This window comes from Spermophilus citellus (genome assembly GCF_964194105.1).
Source record: "Spermophilus citellus genome assembly, chromosome: 2".
NCBI classification, from domain to species: domain Eukaryota; kingdom Metazoa; phylum Chordata; class Mammalia; order Rodentia; family Sciuridae; genus Spermophilus; species Spermophilus citellus.
This window is the reverse complement of record NC_138183.1, coordinates 193407421-193430103: the sequence shown is the minus strand read 5'-3', so window position 1 is coordinate 193430103 and position 22683 is coordinate 193407421. Positions and strand designations below refer to the sequence as shown.

At 41.0% G+C, this 22683-nt stretch overlaps 1 protein-coding gene across 2 annotated transcripts in view; it reads right to left on the bottom strand.

Moving 5' to 3' along the window:
• The window catches only part of P4HA3 (prolyl 4-hydroxylase subunit alpha 3), a 40370-nt gene that overhangs the window by 637 nt on the left and 17050 nt on the right, over positions 1–22683 (bottom strand). For both annotated transcript variants that reach the window (XM_081263061.1, XM_081263062.1), the window contains exons 8-12: positions 19843–19907; positions 16667–16826; positions 13999–14061; positions 2036–2104; positions 341–437 (exon numbers count right to left, since the gene is read on the bottom strand). In XM_081263061.1, coding sequence (XP_081119187.1) covers positions 341–437; positions 2036–2104; positions 13999–14061; positions 16667–16826; positions 19843–19907 — 454 coding nt within the window. The remainder of the gene's footprint in view (positions 1–340; positions 438–2035; positions 2105–13998; positions 14062–16666; positions 16827–19842; positions 19908–22683) is intronic.

Below are 22683 nucleotides of genomic sequence, written 5' to 3'. Positions count from 1 at the left end.
GGGCCGCCTCTCCACAGGTGGCACTGACAGAGAGCCTGATGGCTCATGTCTTAGAGCAGTGAAGGGGAGGGACTCTGTTGCCACATTCCTTCTCAGCTGTGCCCAGGATCAAGGCCCATGTAGCAAGGTCAATAAACCTTTGTAGACATTTACTCTGTGTCAGGACCCTGCTCTTCATGTGCTCCTACCTGTGCAGGGCACCCTGTTGATAGTCTGATCATCTTAATACAGTATGGCTCCATAATGAAGCCTGTGGCATGGGAGGGCTTCGTGATCTCCCACCCACTCCCTATCTCGGCACCCCTCACCCCATTCTCATGTTCAGAAAGGAAGGACTTACCCCACTTATCTCCCACCAGGACAGGACAGCCAGCATGAAGTGTGTCACCGTCCCCCTCACCACTCCTATGCAGGTTCCACCAAAACAGTGCTGCATTCTGAAAACAAGAGAGGCCAGCCCCGCAGGAAAGTCAGGCCAGAATCTCAGTCCTTGGGAAACCCATGACTAAGGACAAATGCATGCTTGTGGTTCAACAAGGAAACCCTCCCTGCACTCTGGGGCAAGGCATGGTGAAAACAGCACAATATGACATAAACTGCTGTACTCATGCATAGGCCACTGATTTAAAGCTCTGCTCCTCTCCAGGCCCTGAGTGTGCAGAGACAAAGCCCATCCAGCTCTGTTCCTTGGAGTTCACGAGAGGCAGATAAAATAGAAAAGGGTGATACAGTGTGGGGAGTGAAGGGTAAGGTAAGGATGGGTGTGGTGGGATTACTGAGGACAGATGCCTAACAAAACCCACAAAGCAGAACAAGATATTCCTCAGTGGAAACTTCATTAGTTCCAGAGCTTATGCTCCTTGAGGCACTTATTACCAGCACCCAGGAAGTAGGCCTCATCATAACCCCCTTCCTGAAGTAGTCCATGCTTAGGGCCTTGAAATCATGTAACCAAGAAAGAGCAAAGGTAGGACTCAAGCCCAGGTGTTCTGACTCCAAGTCCTATGTGTTCTTTTGCCCCTACACTCTGCTTTTTTGTCCCATGCATTTCCTAGAAACTTAGTTTAATCTTGGCCATTAGAAATAGATCAAGCCTGAAGTAATGAAGGATACGCCGACACTTCTGTTCCTAAATCTAGAAGAGACGCCAAAGCCCTAGGTGCTCACAGACACATCTTTTATTGAATGCTTAGAACATGCCAGGCTCTGTACTGATTGCTTTATAGGCATGATCTCATGAATTTATTTTCATTTCATTTCTGAATTAGGTAAGGGCTGTCAAGGAGTTTGACAGATCTGAAACTTGGAGGAAATATTCATTCATTAAATAGAACTCTTACCGCATGACTCTCCTCTGGGCCTATCTTTCCCATAGCTCCAATTTCAGTGGTTACTACATATTAGCTTCTCTGTGAGCCCCGGAAGGAAAGGACTCTGAGCTTTCCTCTGTATCCTCAGTGCCTCTAGAATTCAGTGTGGATGCAATTAATAACTGTAGGAACAAACTACTGTAGATAACCCAAGGGTCAATCAAAAGAGGTCTTCCCAGCCAGGCACAGTGGCACACGCCTGTCATCCCAGTGGCTCAGGAGGCTGAGGCAGGAGGATCATGAGTTCAAAGCCAGCCTCAGCAAAAGCAAGCCACTAAGCAACTCAGTGAGACCCTGTCTCTAAATAAATACAGAATAGGGCTGTGGATGTGGCTTAGTGGTAGAGTGCCCCTGAGTTCAATCTCTGGTGCCCTTCCCTAAAAAAATACAAATAAACAAACAAAAACAAATAGGTCTTCCCCTCCAGCTCTACTGTGACAGGGAAGACAAACACCTACTTGTCACAGAAGTACAAATAAACAGAGCCAAAAGTAACATGCCAGAGTAATAGAGAAGACTGTGACTTTATGTTTGATCCTGAAAATCAGGGAAGACTTCTTATTATCCCCCCCTCCCAGGACTCGGATTGCAAGCAGAAGTGTGAAGGTTAGGGGGTTACTTCTGTGTCCTCTCAGCCCCCTCCTCTGGGAGCAGGCCCCACTCACCTTAACCACAGGCACGCTGAAGTTGGCGTAGATGAAGGCCGTGGCTCCTCCAGCTTCCACTGAGCTCAGCTACAATGCCAAAGGAAGAAGCCACAGTTAACATTGCCACCACATCCCTATTCTGTCCTGTGCCCAGTGGCCTGGCCTGTGACATCATTTTTGCATAGCTGCCCTCTTGTGGTGCCCTGTTTCAACTCTGAAAGACTGTCATCCTTGAAAGATAGTCATCCAACTTCAGGATTTAGGGAGCCTTATTTCCTCTTCTGTAAAATGTGAATAACACTAGTGAGAAAACAGTTTAGCAGTATGTATCAGGAGTACTAAATCTATGCATACCCATTTGAACCAATAACACTAATGCTAAGACTCTTTCCTAACCCTAATGAGCTGCTGTAGGGGACCCAAAGGTGACTCCAACAGAGTCCTTCCCCTCCAGGAGCTCTACTGTGACTGTTACCCTAATTTTCCTCACCTGAATCTTCACACTTCTGCTTATACCAAGTACCATACTATGAGTCAGAATTGTTGTTATTATTATTCTTCACATTTTATAGATTAAGAAATAAGTTTCCCTGAATAAATCCCCTGGTGTTTGCCTGAAGGAACACAAGAAGACAAGATTTTGGGAGCCCTTCTTTCTTTTTCCTTTCAGCTAATATCCTTATTAAGGGCTACAATAAGTATATTCAAACTTTTTTGATTGAGACCCTCAGGGAGAAATGCATCATAATCTGACACACACATAAAGTTTCATAAAGACATTCCAACTGCATGAGACACCTCTGATATTTTTCCTTTTATTTATTTATTTTATTCTATTCTAGTACAGTTTTTTAAAATACAGATCAGATTCATTAATTTTAATTTCACAACCTACTAGTGGATCATAACTTGTGACTTGAACACCCGTTTAGATTACAACAATCTGTTTTTGAAAGGTGGCCATCTCAAGAACTATTTACTGCACCTTTCTCGGGTTCCCCAGATCACTCAGTTCCACTCTAGGTCACCTAAGCTGAGGGTTTCCACCACTGGTATATTCTTGGATTGCAGATATGTTTTCTTAATATAAAGATATATTTTCTCAATTGTCAAAGAATACATAATAATCATAGACATTTTTAATACAGGAAAGCATTTAAAAAAATCACTTATCATCTTGCCATCCAGGAAAAAAAAATGCAGTATTACAGTTACATAGTAATAGCTGACATTTAGTAAGCACTGACTATATGCTAGACATCACACTAAGTACTTATACTAAATACTATACTAGAAGGATTAGTATTACTTATTATTATTTATATTTTACAGATGAGGAAATAAATCTCAGAGATATTAAATACTTTTCAAAAGGTCACATAACTCTTCTGTGACAGTCAGGATTTGAGCTGAGCCAGTACTATCTGACTACAAAGTCCCTGCTCATAAACATTATGCTGTACTTTTGAACATTTAGGTTATTTCCAAATATTTACTATTATAAACAACACTGCACTGAAACATTTTTTTTGGGGGGGATGTATGTGTGGTATTGGGGATTAAACCCAGGGGCACTCTATCACTAAATTACAACGCTTTTTATTTTTTATTTTGAGACAGAGTCTCAAGCTGGCCTTGAACTTGCAATCCTCCTGCCTCAGACTCCCAAACTGCTGTGATTACAGGCATGTGCCACCAAGCCCATCTTGAACATCTTTTTTTTTAAATTTTTTTTAGTTATAGGTAGACACAATACCTTTATTTTTATTTTTATGTGGTGCTGAGGATCGAACCCAGTGCATCATGCATGCTAGGCGAGCATTCTACCACTGAGCCACAACCCCAGCCCCTGAACATCTTAATCAATGAAATTGTTTTTGAATTTTGGGTTGTTTTCACAGGAAAAAGAATTAGTGTTATGAGTCCAAATTGGTATGCATACATTTAATATTTCTGATATATACTGCTAGATTATTTTCTTTTTTCCTTTTTTTTTATTAGCTACACATGACATTACAATGATCTTGGCAATTCATACATTTGAATCATTGGGGTTTAATTTCTCATTTTTCTGATTGTACAGATTGCAGAAGCTAAATTATTTTCTCACCAGCCATACAACATGAGAGAGCAAGTATTACCTCACTCTGCCTAGCACTACTAGAAGGTCCATGTTCTTTTAATTTTGTGGTCATCAAACCCCATCCCACCACAATCTGTGTTACAGAGCAAGAACTTTAGGCCTGAAGAGGTTGTCACTTACAGGAAACTGAACTGTCTTGGTGATTCAGAACCTGGAAATGGCAGTTTTAGCTGTCAGTGCTCCTTGGTTCCCACTGTGGCCACTTGGAGGGCCAATGGGAACAACTCGATCTTTGTGTTCAAGAAACTAACAGATGGGATGATTCTGTTCTGTTGTAGTCACTGTGGGTACAAGCATGACTCACCAGGGGCAACCTTGACTTTCCTGCATTCCTTTTCCTGTGGTTTTAGACACAATGTAAGGAATGATAAACCAACATATTCAAAAGAAAATCTCATTCTGTATGCAATGAAGTTCAAGGGCATGAATTGTAGAACAGTGCTAAAAGAGATATGCTTTATGAATACCTTCACTGTGTTAGGACTGAACTTATGTCCAGTCTGGGCAGAAAATCACTAACCTATTTCAAGTCCATCCTCTGTACTTCTTTTTTTTTTTTTTTTTAAAGAGAGAGTGAGAGAGGAGAGAGAGTGAGAGAGAGAGAGAGAGAATTTTTAATATTTATTTTCCAGTTCTCGGCGGACACAACATCTTTGTTGGTATGTGGTGCTGAGGATCGAACCCGGGCCGCACGCATGCCAGGCGAGCGCGCTACCGCTTGAGCCACATCCCCAGCCCCATCCTCTGTACTTCTTAGAAATTATTTTCTCTCTACAATATTACTCTTGTCTCCCACAAACCTTAACATTATTTGCCTTGAGAAATGTTTGATGGTCTTTACCCAACCTGAAGATGAAAGTATTGGTCCTATGACACCAATTCCTCTTTATAGGGTTCTTTCCTTACTTGCTTGGTGGGATACAATGAGAGAAACATATGAAACTTTCCACAGTGACATTCCCCTTGCACTATCTCCTCAGATCCTTATGACAACCCTGTGAGGAAGTGCAGGGCAAGAAAATGAGCTCAAATAATTGATGTGATATGTACTGAGGCCCCATAGTAAACCAAAGAATCAGGATCAGGCCAGCTGAGTCCAAAACCAAAGTGCATTCCATTCTACTGTGTCTCAAATGCCTAAAACTCAAATGTACATGCATGTTCTCTCATTCTCTCTCTCTCTCTCTCTCTCTCTCTCTCTCTCTCTCTCTCTCTCTCTCTCACACACACACACACACACACACAAAAAAAAAAAAAAAACAGATGTGCACAACTGCCATTTAAAATTGCTGGGCCTTTATCCATCCTACCTTCATTACAATAACTGGGCCTCTGTATCTAGGGAACTAGCCATAAAAGATTTGGGCAAGGCAAGAGGGTAAAGAACAGACATACTGTGCCCCCAGATGCTCATATTGTCTGGTTGATATCTGCCGCAGTCTTGGCTGGGCACAGAATCACGAGCCAATCAAGCAGGAACAAAACTTTATTTTGAAAAAGCCGCTAACACTCTCAGCGCCAGCAAGTCCAAAACCGGTCCTCCCACGAGGGTGTCCGACCGGAACCGCGCGCCGACCGGAACCCCCCCGTCTCCTCCCACCTCCTCCGGAATTCCCTCCTACTATCCTTCCCCAACCAATGGGAACTCTCCAGCAGTCCCGTAAAGTCCCGTAACTTGAGTCCGGTAGCAGGCCAAGGTGAACAGCGGGAGTCCAGTTTGCATATGAATGTAAATTTTAACATAATCATCTCAGTGGCTAGCTGGCGTCACTTTACAACCAAAGGTGCCATACATCGTATATATGCTTGTGGCTCCTAGCATCTGCCCCCTTCTGTTTAATTAAGCAACAAGCAATGTGGCTAGGGACCGTGCCTGGTAGGTTGTCCAATTTAACATATGGTTCTTACCCGTCATGGGAGAACTGACCTTTAGGCGTCAGCTTCCTGTCTTAGGTTGAATCCACTGTAATCAGAGCAACCCGTCGCTGACTACCGGTCCAGCATTCAGCCATGCTTGTGGATAGGCCTATGCACCAGTGGGGGGGTGAGGTTCTTGCCTCACCTCTGTTGGCCCCCAAATTTAGCCTTGGTGCCAGTGGGGGGGTGAGGTTCTTTGCCTCACCTCTGTTGGCCCCCAAATTTAGACCATCACTAGTAGAAGGGAGGAGGATACAGAAATGCCACGACACCAAGCCAATTGACGGCTCCTTTGGAAAAATTGCGTCACTGGTGACACCATCAGCAAAGATATGCCAGTATTACCACAATAAACATGGGGTGAGCTGGCAAGGAAATTGCATCACTGGTGACACCATCAGCAAAAATATGCCAGCAGTACCACAATTCGGTGCACCAGATGATATTTCACAATGTATGCAACTGATATATAGTCCAGGCAAGTTCTGCAAGCAGTTCAAATTGGAGGAGTCTATCAATATGTCCATATCCTCCCAAAGTAAATCAAGTCCTTGATAGCATTACTTGTTGAGTTATATTCATTGATGCATCAGTTTATACAGTTTACTGTGATAGCTATCATAGAAGCTGTAGTTTGGTTTTATCTCAGTCTTCACTGGAATTGGGATGGAGATGGAAATTCTGGCAATGATGGTAAAGAGACATTATCCTGAACAGAATTATTAAATATAATAAAAAGAAAAGGTGAAAGTAAACAAACAGATCTGTTAAACTCCTTTAAAAACAATCCTTAACAGCCGTTTACCAAATTTAAATTAGTAAACAAACAGATCTGTTAACCATCTTTAACAACAATCATAAACAGCTGTTCACCTAATTTAAATTAAACCATATAAATCACGTGAATAAAGAAAAAATTCGGATCCATTTTTTCATGAGCGCTCCTCATATAAGAAATATGGACATACACACATACAGACATACAACACAAAACAGAAGTGTGCACACAACATACAACACATAAGACAATAGTAAATAAAGGCCTTGTAACTATACTTAGGTGAAATCTCCATTGCAATGTTTAAAAACTCCACAGTCAAAAAAAAAAAAAAAATAAATAAATAAATAAATAAATAAATAAAAAATAAAACACAGTCAAAAAATAAAACTGATCAGAAAAACATTAACCTAGGTTTGTATGAGCTCAAAAATAAAATAGAACTTTATGATGTGGAAAAATGCAATAATAAAATAGATACTGAAAAAAAAAACCTTGGTTAATCACTGTCGCAGATGTAAGAATAGCCAAGCTGGAGCTCTGGATGTCAGCTGTTATGGATTTGAGTCAAATCATCTTCTTTTTCTGTAGAAATTGTTTTAGTTAATCTCTCTGGAATCCAAATCGGTTGCTGTTCATCCTGTGGGAAAACACAGACAGCGCCCCGATTCCAGACTATCACTGGATCCGGGCCTTTCCATTGTCCTGTTAGAATATCTTTCCAAAGTACCTTAGGCTTATGTACATTTTTGGGGTACAAATGTCTTTCCGCAGCACTAAGTCCCGATGAATCTAAATTTAAAAAGTTTAGAGTAAAAAGGGTTATTTTAAGTTTATCTTTGGGGGATATATACCCCTTTCCAATTCCCTCCTTTTGTTTTAATAAGTACATTTTAATAGTTTGATGAGCTCTTTCAACTATGCCTTGTCCTTGTGGATTGTATGGAATTCCTGTTATGTGAGTAATACCAAATGATGAGCAAAATTGTTTAAAAGAGGAGGAAGTATAACCAGGACCGTTGTCCGTTTTTAACTGTTTTGGAACGCCCACAGTGGCAAAATTTTGTAAGCAATGAGCTATAACATCTTTAGTTTTTTCTCCGGCATGAAGGGAGCCCATCAAAAATCCGGAAGAGGTATCAACTGTAACATGTAAATATTTTAATTTTCCAAATTCTGGCAAGTGTGTGACGTCCATCTGCCAAATATGGTTAGGTATTAGTCCTCTAGGATTGACTCCAAGATTAACTTGTGGTAAAAATGTCACACAATTTTGACATTGTTTTATTATATGTCTGGCCTGTTCTTTAGTTATTTTAAAACGCTTTTGTAAAGTATTAGCATTGACATGGAACCTTTTATGAAAATTTATAGCTTCTTCTATTGTGGAGAAAATATGTATGTCATGTGTAGATTTATCTGCTAGTTCATTGCCCATACTAAGGGCTCCAGGCAATCCTGTATGTGCCCTGATATGACCTATGAAGAATGGATCTTTTCGGTCCCAGATTAGACTTTGTATAGCGGAAAACAAAGAGAAAACAGTAGAGGAAGGGGAAATCCTACCAGCATCTTCAAGGGAATTAATAGCATTAACTACATACTGACTATCAGAAAATAAATTAAATACAGAATCTTTAAACATCATAAAAGCTTGTAATACTGCATTAAGCTCTACCTTTTGAGCTGATTGTTTGGGTACTAAAAATGTAAAAGTTTGATCAGGAGTAACTACTGCTGCTGTACCATTGTTTGACCCATCAGTGAATATATTTGGAGCATTTATGATAGGGGTTTTTCTTGTCATTTTTGGAAAAACTACAGGATGCTTAGACCAAAAAGACAACAAAGGATTAGATGGTAAGTGATTATCAAATGAAACACTAGTTTTACACAGGATTATTGCCCAAGTATTTAACTCATTAGCTAACTCATCAATTTGATCCATAGTATATGGAGTAATAATTTTATTGGGAGAAATCCCAAACACTCCCTTAGCTGCTTTTATTCCTTTGAGTATTAATTGTCCTACAGCCTCAGGATATCTAGTAAGAATAGTGTTAGGAGAATAAGATAAATGTATCCACAATAATGGACCTTCTTGCCAAAATACTCCTGTAGGAATATTTTTTGTTGGTAGTACAATAAATAATAAAGGCAAACTTATATCAATTCTATCTAAATGCATATTTTCCATATAAGTTTCAATAATTTTTAATGCCTTTCTAGCTTTAGGAGTTAACATTCGGGGTGAATTAGGATCTGATGGACCCTTTAGAATATCAAATAAAGGTCCCAACTCTCCTGTTGGTATGCCTAGATAAGGCCTTATCCAATTTATGTCTCCCAATAACTTTTGAAAATCGTTGAGTGATTTGAGTTGATCTACTCGTATTTGAATTTTCGGTGGACGGACCATGGTTGAGGATAATAGAACTCCTAAATAATTAATTGGAAAATTTAATTGTACTTTATCTATTCCTATCTCTAGATTATAATTTTTCAATAAATTTGTAAGTGTGGCATAACATTCTAGTAATGTGTTTTTATCTTTATGTGCCAGTAACACATCATCCATATAGTGAAATATTTGTAGTTCAGGATTTTGGTTTCTAAGTGGCTGGATTGCTTTATTAACATAAATTTGACACATAGTTGGGCTGTTAGCCATCCCTTGAGGGAGTACTTTCCATTCATATCTCTGATCAGGACCTTCATGATTCAGTGCAGGGATAGTAAATGCAAAATGTGGACTATCCTCGGGATGAATTGGAATTGAAAAGAAACAATCTTTAATATCTATAACTAAAACATGCCAGGTTTTTGGTAAAGCAGACAATTGAGGAATCCCTGATTGAGCAGGTCCCATAATAACCATCTCATTATTAATGGCTCTTAAATCTTGTAATAATCTCCATTTACCAGATTTCTTTTTAATGACAAAAATGGGAGTATTATAGGGGGATACGGAAGGTTGTATATGTCCTTCCGCTAACTGTTGTCTGACCAAGTCATGGGCTACTTGTATCTTTTCTTTAGTCAAGGGCCACTGAGGAACCCACACTGGTCTTTCTGATTTCCAAGTAATTTTGATTGTCTCAGTGGCCCTTTCTGAAAACCCAATTCATGTCTATTTATTTCTTGATCTATTTGAATAGGTGCTGTCATACCTTGTTCTTGTTCTCTTAATCTTTTTTCTTTCCTAAAGCCTTGTTTAGCCCTAGTAGTGGGCGCGTTAGGATTGATGTTATTTGTTAATGTCAATCCTAATTGATCTAGGACATCTCGTCCCCATAAATTTACAGGAAGATGATCCAATACATAGGGCTGTATAGTTCCTTCACATCCTTCAGGATCCCTCCAATCTAATACCATAGCACTTCTATGGGGATTTGTTGCCACTCCTAGGCCTCGAAGCGTTTGAGTGGCTTGTTGTAATGGCCAATGTTTTGGCCATTCTTGACGAGATATGATGCTGAGGTCAGCTCCTGTGTCCAGCAGCCCATTAAAGTCATGTCCTTGAATTTTTAATTTTAGCATTGGGCGAGAATCTAAATTTAAAGACAGCATAGCCCAATCTACACCTGTGGAGCCTAATCCCTTGGAACCTCTTTCTACATTACAACTGGAAAATTTATCATGCAGGCTGGGTATTATTAATAACTGTGCTATTCTATCTCCTGGTGAAATTACTGATATACCTCTTGGAGAACTAGCTATAATTTTTATTTCACCTTCATAATCGGGATCAATTACCCCAGGACTTATCATAAGTCCTTTTAGTGTAGAAGAACTGCGTCCCAATAATAAGCCTACTGTTCCCTGGGGAAGAGGTCCTTTTACTCCTGTGGGAATGATTTGAATTCCCATCTCTGGGGTTAGTACTGCTCTGGCAGAGGCGCAGATGTCCAGCCCTGCGCTCCCTCTAGTTTGTCTGATGAGGGATTTAATGGATAATGCGTCCTGGGCACTACCTTGATGGGGCTGTTGGGTTCCTCCATTGCCCCATATATTTGTGGTTTGGGGCCCCGGGGCATTGGGCCCTCTAGTCCGTTTTTTGGCAATGGAGCTTGATACCTTTCTCCACGATATCGTGGGTAAACACTTGGTCCTTGTCCGTTTTTTGATAACGGAATACCCTCTATGGTGGTTTGAGAACGGCATTCATTAGCCCAATGTCTCCCTCTACGGCATCGTGGGCAAATACCTGGTATTCTATTCCTTTGATATCCAGCTTTGTTAAACCCTCCTCTTATGGGGCAACTCCTTTTAAAATGTCCTGTTTGATTACAATTATAGCATGTTCTTGGCCTGGCATCTAAAGCCTGTTGTACTGCTGCTAAGACTTGCCCCTGTTCATTAATGTCTCTACATAATTTAATATATGTGTTTAAATCCTCATGTCTCCATGGTCTAATGACCTCTCTGCAGCAACGATTTGCTTGGTCATAAGCCAGTTGTTTTATAAATGGCATTACCTGTTCTGTATTTCCAAATATCCTAGAGGCTGACTGAATAAGTCTATCTACAAATTCAGCATAAGGTTCATTAGTTCCTTGTATTACCTTAGATAATTGACCTTGTAAGTCTCCATGCCCCTGTAAAGTTTTCCATGCCCTAACTGCATCTACAGCAATTTGTGCGTACACACCAGGGTCATATTCAATTTGTTGTCTTTGACCCTCATAAGGTCCCTTCCCCAAAAGCATGTCCATATTTCTTTGAGGGTACCCAGCTTCTGCATTTCGCCTAGCTGTCTCCATGCAAAATTCCTCATTGGCAACCTTCCATAACAAATATTGTCCTCCGTTTAGCACAGATCGACACATGTTAGCCCAATCTGCTGGTGTCATGTCCAAGTTGGTAACAGATTCAACCATGCTTATTGTGAAGGGAGCTTGCGGCCCATAGGTCGTTACAGCCTCCTTTAATTGCTTTATTGTTTTGAAATCTAAAGCACGGTGAATTCGTTGCCCTCCTGCCTGCTCAAGTACAGGGCATGCTAATCTTTGGGGTCCTGCCTCAGAATTCCGTCCATCAACTACGGTAGTTGAGGGCCGCTCAGCGGTAGATGGAGCTGTTGGCTGAGTTACGCCCTCTGGTGATAGAACGGAGTTGGTAGCAACCTCCTGTTGTAATTCTCCACCTGATGGCTGCTTGTCCTCTAAGCTTGCTTTCTTTAAATTCTCCTCTGTCTGACTAGCTTGAGAGACCTTCTCTTTTGCTTGACCTAGCGTTTTTTCTACCATAGTCTGGACCTCTAACAATTTACTTAACAGTTTTTCGGTTTGTTTTTTATTGGATTCTAATCTACTATAACCTAACCCAATAAGGTAGGATAAAACAAAGCCGAAGCAGAATGAAACAAAGACGGAGCAGACAATGGTTGTATCAATTTTCTCTTTCTCAGGGCTGAATAACTTCAAACCTTGAGCCAACCATTTTTTCCAGTTCGCCTGAGAAAATTCTAGGGCTAGGGAGCTCGAAATGAAAACAAAATAAATCAAAACAAGAACACATTGTTTTCTGAGAAGGTCATCCATCCTGTCGCCTTCCCTCAGGGGCGAGCAATTTACTCACCTCTAAGCTTCAGGCGTTCCCCGCACGGGCCGCCAAATGCCGCAGTCTTGGCTGGGCACAGAATCACGAGCCAATCAAGCAGGAACAAAACTTTATTTTGAAAAAGCCGCTAACACTCTCAGCGCCAGCAAGTCCAAAACCGGTCCTCCCACGAGGGTGTCCGACCGGAACCGCGCGCCGACCGGAACCCCCCCGTCTCCTCCCACCTCCTCCGGAATTCCCTCCTACTATCCTTCCCCAACCAATGGGAACTCTCCAGCAGTCCCGTAAAGTCCCGTAACTTGAGTCCGGTAGCAGGCCAAGGTGAACAGCGGGAGTCCAGTTTGCATATGAATGTAAATTTTAACATAATCATCTCAGTGGCTAGCTGGCGTCACTTTACAACCAAAGGTGCCATACATCGTATATATGCTTGTGGCTCCTAGCAGATATCTACACTTTTCACTGCCTGGGACCTCCCATGCCAGCTTCAGTGATCAGCCAGAGACACAACCAGCTGCAGATCCAAGATGTGCTCCCTGCCTGGCAGCTGGCTTCAGCTGTGCCTGATCAGAATGACCACCGAGAGGTCAGATGCTATGTTTAAGAAGTAGTCTCCAGTTCTTCAGGAAGCATAAAACTTAGCCACTGGAGACAAAACCAGAATTGCAGGCATAGAGACTATATGCAATGCCAGTCTCCAACTGACCTTTTTTGGCTCTTGTATCTGCAGAAACCAGATACAGGCTGAGAGAAGAGGGAAAGCTAAGGGAATGTCTGCTCATCCAATGAGCCTGAAAACAGGACTTCATCTTTGGTTGTTATTCACAGCCTCAGTCAGGAGTAATCTTTTCCAATAAGTGTTTGCTTCTAATAATCTCTTCCAAGTGAGAGATGATCAGAATTATGACTTAGGTGTGAAGAAGGAAATAAACCCACAGGACCTGAAGGGAAGGTGATGGGTGAGATAACAAATGCTGGGACCAAGTCCCACAGGACCAGGCCAGGAACCAGAAGAGACAAATTTATTGTTTTGCTTTTTCAGGGGATATAGTGGAGATTTTACTGAAGAATTTATGGGGAAATAGGAGGAGGATTTTTCACTGAGACTTTTCTGAGATTTTCATCTCAGAGGCCACACCTGAGGAATTTCTCTGTCGGCCTCCCTGTGCTTTCCTGCTGGTGACTGAGCTGCCTGTCTCTCCTCTCTCTCTCTCCCACACCTCTGCAGCTGCACTTAAGGGCCCCGCTTTCCAACCCAAGTAGGCTGTGGGACCTCAAAGAGAGAGACTCCTGTATTCTCTTCCTGCATTTTTAGAAGTCTCACCAACTCTTGGCCTTCATTGTAAACCTACTGTCCATCCTAATCCATGGCCTATGACAAGGTCATATTAGATCCATTCCTTTATATCTCCTATAGTGTTGAACCAAAAAAAATGCTATTTAAAATTCATAAATTTCCTGAAGACTTTTGTGTTTAGTACCAGATAAAATCAATACATGAAATTGTTTTGAACACCATAAAAAAGAGGAGATATATAGTTATTAGGTAAGAAGCCCCAGTCCCTCCAGAACAAGACTCACATAGATCATAAATGTTGCAACTCGGTTTCCAGACTTCATTCTGTATAGGGGGCTGCTTGGCGACTGAAACAAAAATAGAACATAACATTATTTTATGCAGATGGCACCAGGATGACATAATGAGGGGACCACGTGCTCATCTTTGCTGGCAGGTGCTCAATACTCTTTACTAGACACTATTTATTAGACACTCACATGAATGAATTGTGTGCTAATCAAATAGAACTACTTGTCAATAGTGAAAGCTCTATACGAGAGGTGAATTTTGCCTTTGGGTTCTGTGAAATAAATTCATATGTAAATTCTTATAGATCATTATTCTGTAGGAATACCAAATGAAAAGTGGAGTTCCCAATTACTTGCCAAAGAGAAATTTTTTTTTTTGGTCATAGAACAATCTGAAATAAAACTTACATACCATAAAATTCACCCATTGTAAGCATACTATTTGATGAACTTTAGTTAATTTCAACATTTGTCCAACCATTTCCACAATCCAGTTTTGGAACATTTCCATCGACTGGTAAAGTTCTCTCATGCCAGTGATCAGTTAATCCCTCCATAACTCTGAGCAATACACTTACCTACTTTCCATTCTGTTTTTTCCCTTTTCATATAAATAGAATCATAAAATGTGGAATCTTATCCAACAGGCTGCTCTTGCTTGTGCACTATTTTGAAGGTTCTTCTCTGTGGTTGGATGTACCTGTCCATTCTTTCCCTTGATGAATAGTATTCCATTGTGCAGATATATAAAAATTTGTTATCTATTAACCTATGATGGACTTAAGCTGTTTCTAATTCTTGGCTAATAAAGCTACTATGAACATTCACATGCCAGTGTGTGTATAGAAGTATATTTCCTTTTCTCCTGTGTAAAATATCTGGAATTGAAGTGGCTGGATCATAGGCTGGTGTACCTTTAACTTTTTAAGAACTTCCAAACTCTTTTCCAAAGTGACTGTTTTATTTTACATCCCCCCAGTGTGTGAGTCCTCACTGTCCACACCCACACTTGGTATGATCTCATAGGATATCTTTTTCATTTTAGCTCTTCTAATAGGAATACAGCGATATTTCATTGTGGGTTCAACTTTCATTTCTCTAATGGTGTTGAGCATCTTTTCACATGTTTATTAGCCATTTATTTCTCTTCTTTGAAGTGCCTATTTAAATAATCTTTTGCTCATTTAAAATTTTTGAGTTGTGAGGCCAGGGTTGTGGCTCAGTGGTACAGCGCTTGCCTGGCACATATGAGGTACTGGGTTCGATCCTTAGCACCAAATAAAATGTGAATAAATAAAATAAAGTTAAGAAAAAGAAAACAAATTAAACTCACCCTTAAAAAAAGAAAAAAATTAGTTGTCTGTTGAGTTACAGAAGTTCTTCATATATTTTGGATACAAATCCTTCATCAAGTATATAATTTATAAATATTTTCTCCTAATTGGTGACCTGATTCTTCATTTTCTAATGGTGTTTTCTGAAAAGCAAGATTTTAATTTTGACAAGGTCCAATTTATCACTTTTTTCTTCTTTTATGGATCAGAATTTGGTGATCTATAACTCTGCTTTGCCTAACCTGTGGTTATAAAGATTTTCTCTTAGGTTTTCTTCTAGAAGTTTGTTTTTTTTAAAGAATATATTCTTTTTTTTTGAATATATTCTTTTTTTATATACATTTTATTTATTTTTATGTGGTGCTGAGGATCAAATCCCGTGCCTCGCACATGCAAGGTGAGCCACAACTCCAGCCCCCTCTTCTAGAAGTTTTATATTTTGCATATACATCTACAATCCATTTTGCATTGATTTTCATAAATGTCATGAAATAGATTCTGATGTTGCTATCATTATTTTGCTGGTAGATTATTGAATTATCCCAGCACCATTTGTTGAAAAGGCTATATTTTCTTCATGAAGTTTCCTTGGCATCTTTGTGAAAAAAACAACTGACCATAATTGTATAGGCTTATTTCTGGATCCTCCATTCTGTTTCCTTGACCTATGTTTCTGTCCTTCCACCAATACCATATACAGCCCTGGTTCTTGTAGCTCTCCTCTGGAAATGACTATATGATGTCTGTGAATGAATAAGTGAACAAATGAACAAGTGAATCATGAAATCAGGTAGTGTATAGCCTCCAATTTTGTTCTTCTTTTTCTAAATTGTTTGGCTATTCTAGTCCTTTGCATTTCCATATACATTTTAGTATCCGTGTATTAATTTCTACAAAAATAAGCCCTCTGGAATTTTAATAATGTTGGGGTTGAATGTATAGTTAGATTTGGGGGCTGTTTTTTTAACCCTCAAAAATTGATTGTTACTGCCAGCAAAGGCAGGCAGTTGAGATCATAAGAAAAGAAGAAGGGCTGAGATAAGGACAGTCCTCCCTGGGAAGTCCCCAAATGAACAGGAGACAAGATTCCATAACAGGCCACATTCTGCCAACATAGCAAATTCTGGAAAGTGGAATGGTGACAGATAAGAAAATGAACCAGCAACAATCAGCTAAAACCAAGATTTTTAGATATTCCCTAAATAAGAACCTTTGTTCTAAGATTTCATTTTGTATGACTCTGAGAGCCCTACAAGAGCTACATCTCACATAAATAAGCAATGCATTCACTTTGGCCTCAGAAGATTGGTCATCGGACCCATTGTTACCGTAGCATGGTCAAAGTGAGGCTCATAGTGCCCTCCAATGCCATAGTTCACCACCTGGAGATACTCTGCGTAGGGAGGCTGGACATCAAGGCCTGTGAGGGCTGCGATGCGGTGGTCAAGGGTCACCAGCATTGGGTCAACAGTGTCCTTTAGCCAGGCACTAAAACATACCACAGAGTAGAACATCAGTGATTCAGTGCTAGAAATGACTACATGTCATGTCTGTGAATGAATAAATGATCAAATGGATACAAGTTCTGGAGGGCCAGGGGAGAGGGGAAGAGAAGCAGCATGAATACCTGATCAAATACACATCCCTCATGTTAAGTCTGCCCAATTCACTTTGCTTTCTGTCTCAACATTCACAGGTTCATTCGCTCAATTAAACATTCTTGGAGGCCCTGACTCATTCCTGAGCTAGGTGCTGAGGCTATAGAGTAAAGGTGCACGGCGCCCATGACTGTGACACCCATGACTGTAACTGCCCCTGAAACTGCTATGTGGTAAAGACTTCTACAACAGAGGAAGCCGGAGCCATAATGGAAAAGCTTGGGATTTAAAGTAAGAAGATTTCTGAACATTCTAGCATGCCCCTGTAGTCCCAGCAACTCAGGAGACTAAGACAGGAAGATCACTTGAGCCTAGGAATTTGAGGCCAGTCTGTGCAACATAGTAAGACCCAAAAGAAAGAAAGAAGGGAGGGAGGGAAGAATTCAAGCAATAAGACTAGTTCCTGATCCTCTCTCTGTGTGATCCTAAGTCAGGTACTTAATTTTGAGCTTAAGAGTCAGTGTGCTCTTCAGTAAAATGAGGATAATAATAATATCTGCTTCACAGACTCATGAAGATTGTGAGAGAAACACTATGAGGATGCTTTGTAAGCTGGGTTGGTGACTGCTATGAATTCCAGGAGCATCTCTGGGAAACCAGGACAGGTCAAAGACCGAAGAACATATAGCTCAGACTCTTCCTAAATGTCTTGTTGAGATTCTGACAAAGTAGAATTTTGGAATCAGAATTTAGGTTCCAGGGAAATGAGGACATGCTCCCCAAGCAAAGCCTCATGGGAACACCATGAAGGCTTTGAAGGGAAGAACCCTGGCATGACATTGGAAGACCACTTCTTTGCTCTTTAAATGATGACTAACAGAAAATAAGTAGAGTGAGAAAATGAGAAATACACTTTAAACTGCTGGGGAGCAGAGAGGAAGGAGTTAATTCTACCAAGGCAATTAGGTAAAATGATAACATTTAAACAAAATTCTGAAGGGTGTGTACCAATTCAACAGACGGAAAAGAGCAGGTGTATTCCAGCCTGAAGAAATTGCATGAGTACAAGCATGAAGGTGTGACGATAAATATGTGCAAAGGTCCTTACCAGATGCTCATAAACTTCCCAACTTGCAAACTGTGAGCTAGATAAACTTCTATTCTTTATATATTATCCATTCTTTAGTATCCAATTATTGCAACCAAAAATGGACTGAGAAATGGGTAATTGATAGTGAAGGTGACAGCAGACAGACATGAGTGTTGGGAACATGAGGTTAAGGGGATAATTCTATAAACTGAGCTGACTCCCGTGTGCTTTCTTTAAAAAAAAAAAAAAGCAATTTAATTTATCTGCAGCCCTGCCTGGCTTAAGTTAATAAGATGTGTTACATTGGGGCTGGGGTTGTGGCTCAGTGGTAGAGTGCTTGCCTAGCACATGTAAGGCACCACATAAAAATAAATAAAATAAAGTTATTGTATCCATCTATAACTAAATATATATTACATTTCTCAGCGACCAACCTGCTATCTGCAGGAGAAATACAGGACCAAAATGCCAATAAGGAGAACACATTACCCTGAAGTGACTTTTGTGTAAGAACAAGTTCAATGGGCCAAAGGGACTTAGAGTTGCTTTGGGCCTTTAGCATGTGCAGTGGGGCTTGGAAGTTTGAGGCAATCCTGCTGAAGTCAAAAGTCGAGAGGTGGACCTGGGTGGGACTCTCTGGAAACTTCTCTGGGACCCTCAACAGAACTGGAGGGCAGGAGTGAGATGTGGCCCTTCTCCTCTCTGTAAGGACCCACTCTCTCCCTTGAGAATGTCCCCTTCTCCTATTCCTTCTAATAAATTCACGCCTCTGAACAACATGTTTGAAAGCTCTCTGGTGTGATCCCAAGAACTGGACCTCCACAATGCCTCACCTTTGCAGCTGCATGGCCCTGAAGGCAGGCCCTTGCTCTGTAACAAAGGTTGTGAGCAAGAAAATGATTTGGCAATTCAGAGTTTCCCGAGGACTTCTGAGAGACCAATTCCAGTAGAGTTATGAAGACAGAACCAAAATTCAGAGGATTAAGGAGTGATGTGAGAGGGTGGAGGTATTTGATCTGAAAAGAAAATATCACCTATTCCCCTAAAGGAAACAAATCTAAATAGAAGATTGAATATTCTTTAACACAAGAATTTCAGAAAGGTTAGAAAACACAATGAAGTTGAGGTCACACAGACCTTTTAAATATTGGTGAATAACTCCTAATGCTAAAGGTACCAGTTAGGCCAAAATGATTCTGAATGAAAGCTTTCATTTCTCACCTCATTTCCTAGGCAACGCAAACTAACCATCCATTCTGAGATCTGGTCTCCCCAGGGAGGCTGCCAACGCTGTCTCCCGTGGCTTAGAGGGAGATTTTTTTCCTCCTACTGTATCATCAGTCCCCTCAGTGCAAATAAGGGATTCAAGTGGAGGGCAGGGGTGGAGGGAAGAGGAAAAGCTGGACTCCCACAGTTGAATCTCTTCCTCTGGAGAAGCCCTGAGGTCTTGGAAGTCTATTCATCCCTTTTGCTGAATGTTGGCAAGCTGTGCTTGCATATGAATCAGGAGGTGGGAATGGAACCTTATAAAGTCAAATTACAAATGCAGGCAGGAATTTTCTGGAAAAGTGATCCTGGTTAGAAGAATAATTATATGCTTATTCTGGGATAGAAGGCAAAGGAGTTTTTTTTCAAGTCTTTCCCTCATGGCCTCCCTCATGAATTCCTCAGAAATATAACAAACTCTTCCTCTCAGAAAGAATGTAGAGATATATAACATTCTCAACATTGACCTGTAGGGTCTCCAAGTGTCCTTGCCAACCGGGCGGTCAACTGTGCCTGGGCCCAGGAGTCTGAGAGGAAGGGCTCCTCTTACCTTTTGCTGATACGGTACTCCACTTGCAACTGCTTTTCCCCTGATGCCACCACTGATCTCTGGAGCTGGTGGGAAGGACATGAGACAAAGTCCAGGCAGTTATGATGCATGGGGAGGGGCTGTCATGTCCACAGACATGCCCTTTATGGAAGCACAAACATAGACAATAGCCAGTTCCTTCGTCATTAGAGGATATTTTGCACATGGTACTATTTTAGGGATGGGTCAGTCTTGAAAACGAAAAAACTCAAAACAAGTGACCAAAAATCTTATCCTTAACCACAGGATCTGGTAGCCAGCAAGTACTTAATAAAAGTTTGTCTAACTGAAATGAACTGATTCTTGAATCTACTTTGTGTCTGTTAGTCTGTGGTAAGAACAAGGGCTATTTCTCATCCTTCTTTGTAGCACAGTGTGGGTCACCAGCCCTCACATAAGGTAGGCTGCACTTGGTGTTTGTTGAATTAAATGAGCTCCTTCCACAACAGCAAAGTGTGTGCTCAGAGGCAGCTGCTTCATTTGAACGATTGAAACAAAAGCCCTTCCTCACAGAGAAGCACAATCCCTTTTACTTCAACTGCCTTGTTGAGGAAAAATCTATAAACAATTTGAAGTCACTGATTTAACTCAATGTCTCTATTTTGTTGTGAATATCTGGTTATATATAGCTCTTAAATTATTTTTGATAAAATAGTTCCTAATGGTAAAATGAGGGACCGAAAGATAAACATTACTTATTTACACGAGGATGTGTCTACTTCTGCTTCTGTCATCAGAGTAGCAGCTCTGTGAGGGCAAGGTCTTGGTCTGTTTTCACAGCTGTGTCCCCAGGGTACAGAGCTGGGCAGGGAGGTGCTCAGTATGGATTAAGCAAACAAACAGATGAACAAAACAGTGCCCTGTGCTGAAAGGTACTCCCAGGACTCAGCCAGCCCTGGTGCTTCCCAGGCAGTTGGGATTCTAGTGGGGACAGTCTATAAAACACAGCACCTCAACACGTTCCTTGGCCTGTTGTTCCACAAGATTAGGATGCAGGGAATCAGGTTACTGATATTATCTCTATCCATCCTTCACTAATCGTTCCTGGTATCCTCTTCCTGGGATATTCATAGAGGAGAGAGGAGGAATTCAAAAAGGACAGATGAAAGATGTTTCCTTCTGTTATTTTAGGGCAAAATCAAGGACTTAAAAAAAAAATCCTGGGCTGGGGTTGTGGTCAGTGGTAGAGCGCTTGCCTTGCTTGTGAGGCACTGGGTTCAATTCTCAGCATCGCATGTAAATAAAAAAAAAAAAATAAAGATTCATCAACAAGCAAGAAAAAAAATATTTTAAAAAATTCTGGAAGTCCTCCAATTAAGGAGCTACTCTGTACCTAACTCCTTTAACATTTATTTACTGTTTACCTCCAAGTTATTCAATTTATTGGTTGTCTTCTGTCCTAAGTATTCTGCTATGCATTGGAAGAACAATACATTAACCCAGAGTCCTTGACCACATGTCATATAATGGGGCCATAACAGCAAGTACAGAGTGCTGTGGAAATACAAAGATGGGCATCTAGCTCACTCTTACAGGGATAGGAAGGCTTCTCAGGATATCCATAAGACCCATTGCAATCATACGGGTAAAAAGACATCAAGAGTTTTGCAGGCAGAAAGAAGAAACAGCACAAGCCATTTACAGAAAAGAAAGCTCCCTGCAGTGGAGTGTCAAGTACAAGAGGGAGATGTGGTGAAAGGGGTGAGCAGCAGTCAGGCCATGGCGCTTTGTAAACATTTAAGGACACAGTAACCCATTAAAGAGTTAAAGCAAGGCATTTAGAAGGAAATCTGGCTTTTAAAGATTACGCTGACTGCAGGAGGCACAACACAGGCAAAGGCATTTTAAGAAAGACAATACATGATGCTTGCTAGTTTATAGCGTGGCCAGGGAGACAGAGTACTAACCCATGAAACAGCTACTAACATCAAACAACATATAAACAGTAGACTAGCTGGGATGGTGGCACGCACTCAGAAGACTGAGGCAGGAGGATCATGAATTCAAAGTCAGCCTCAGCAACTGAGTGAGGTTCTAAAGCAACTCAATGAGACCCAGTCTCAAAAAATATATATATATATTTAAAAAGGGACAGAGTGTGGCTCCGTGGTTAAGTGCCACTGTGTTCAATTCCTGGTACCAAAATTTAAAAGTTAACTACCAAACAACTCATGACAAAAGTTTTGAGTTCAGAGGATGAATGCATTATGACATGTGGCCCCCGCCCCCACAAGTGCTCTGAAATGTAGAGTCACTCAAAGAACCAATGAAAGTAGACCAGAGCAGTTAGGACTAGCAGGCCTGAGGGAGGCGTGGGGTTTTAACAGAATCTTCCAGGGTGGGCAGGATGTGGATAGAGAAGTGATGAAAGAGCAAGCTTTGGAAAGGTACAGCGGAAAGGAAACAGGTAAATCCAACTCAAGCCTCTGCAGCTTCTGTGCTCAGCTGTGGGGAGTGGAGGGTTGGGGGGACACTGCCACACAAACCCAGGGCTTACTTCTGGAAGAATCCAAGGCCAGTCAGGCATCAGCAACTTCTGGGGGAAGGGAGTCTGGGAAGGCTTTTGTGTGCCACATGGAAGACCTGTCCTGAAGGATTCCATGAACATCTCTGGGGGGGCCACCTGTCCCATCACCATGGCAACAGAGCTGTTCTGAGTAAAAAGCCACTGCTGGCCAAATGTGACTGCTGACGCTATTGAAAATATATTGTCCCATCACCAGTAGAGCTTGATCATTTCAAAAACATCATGTACAAAGATTCCAGACTTGCCCAGAGAGACTTTGGGTTAAACCGATTATT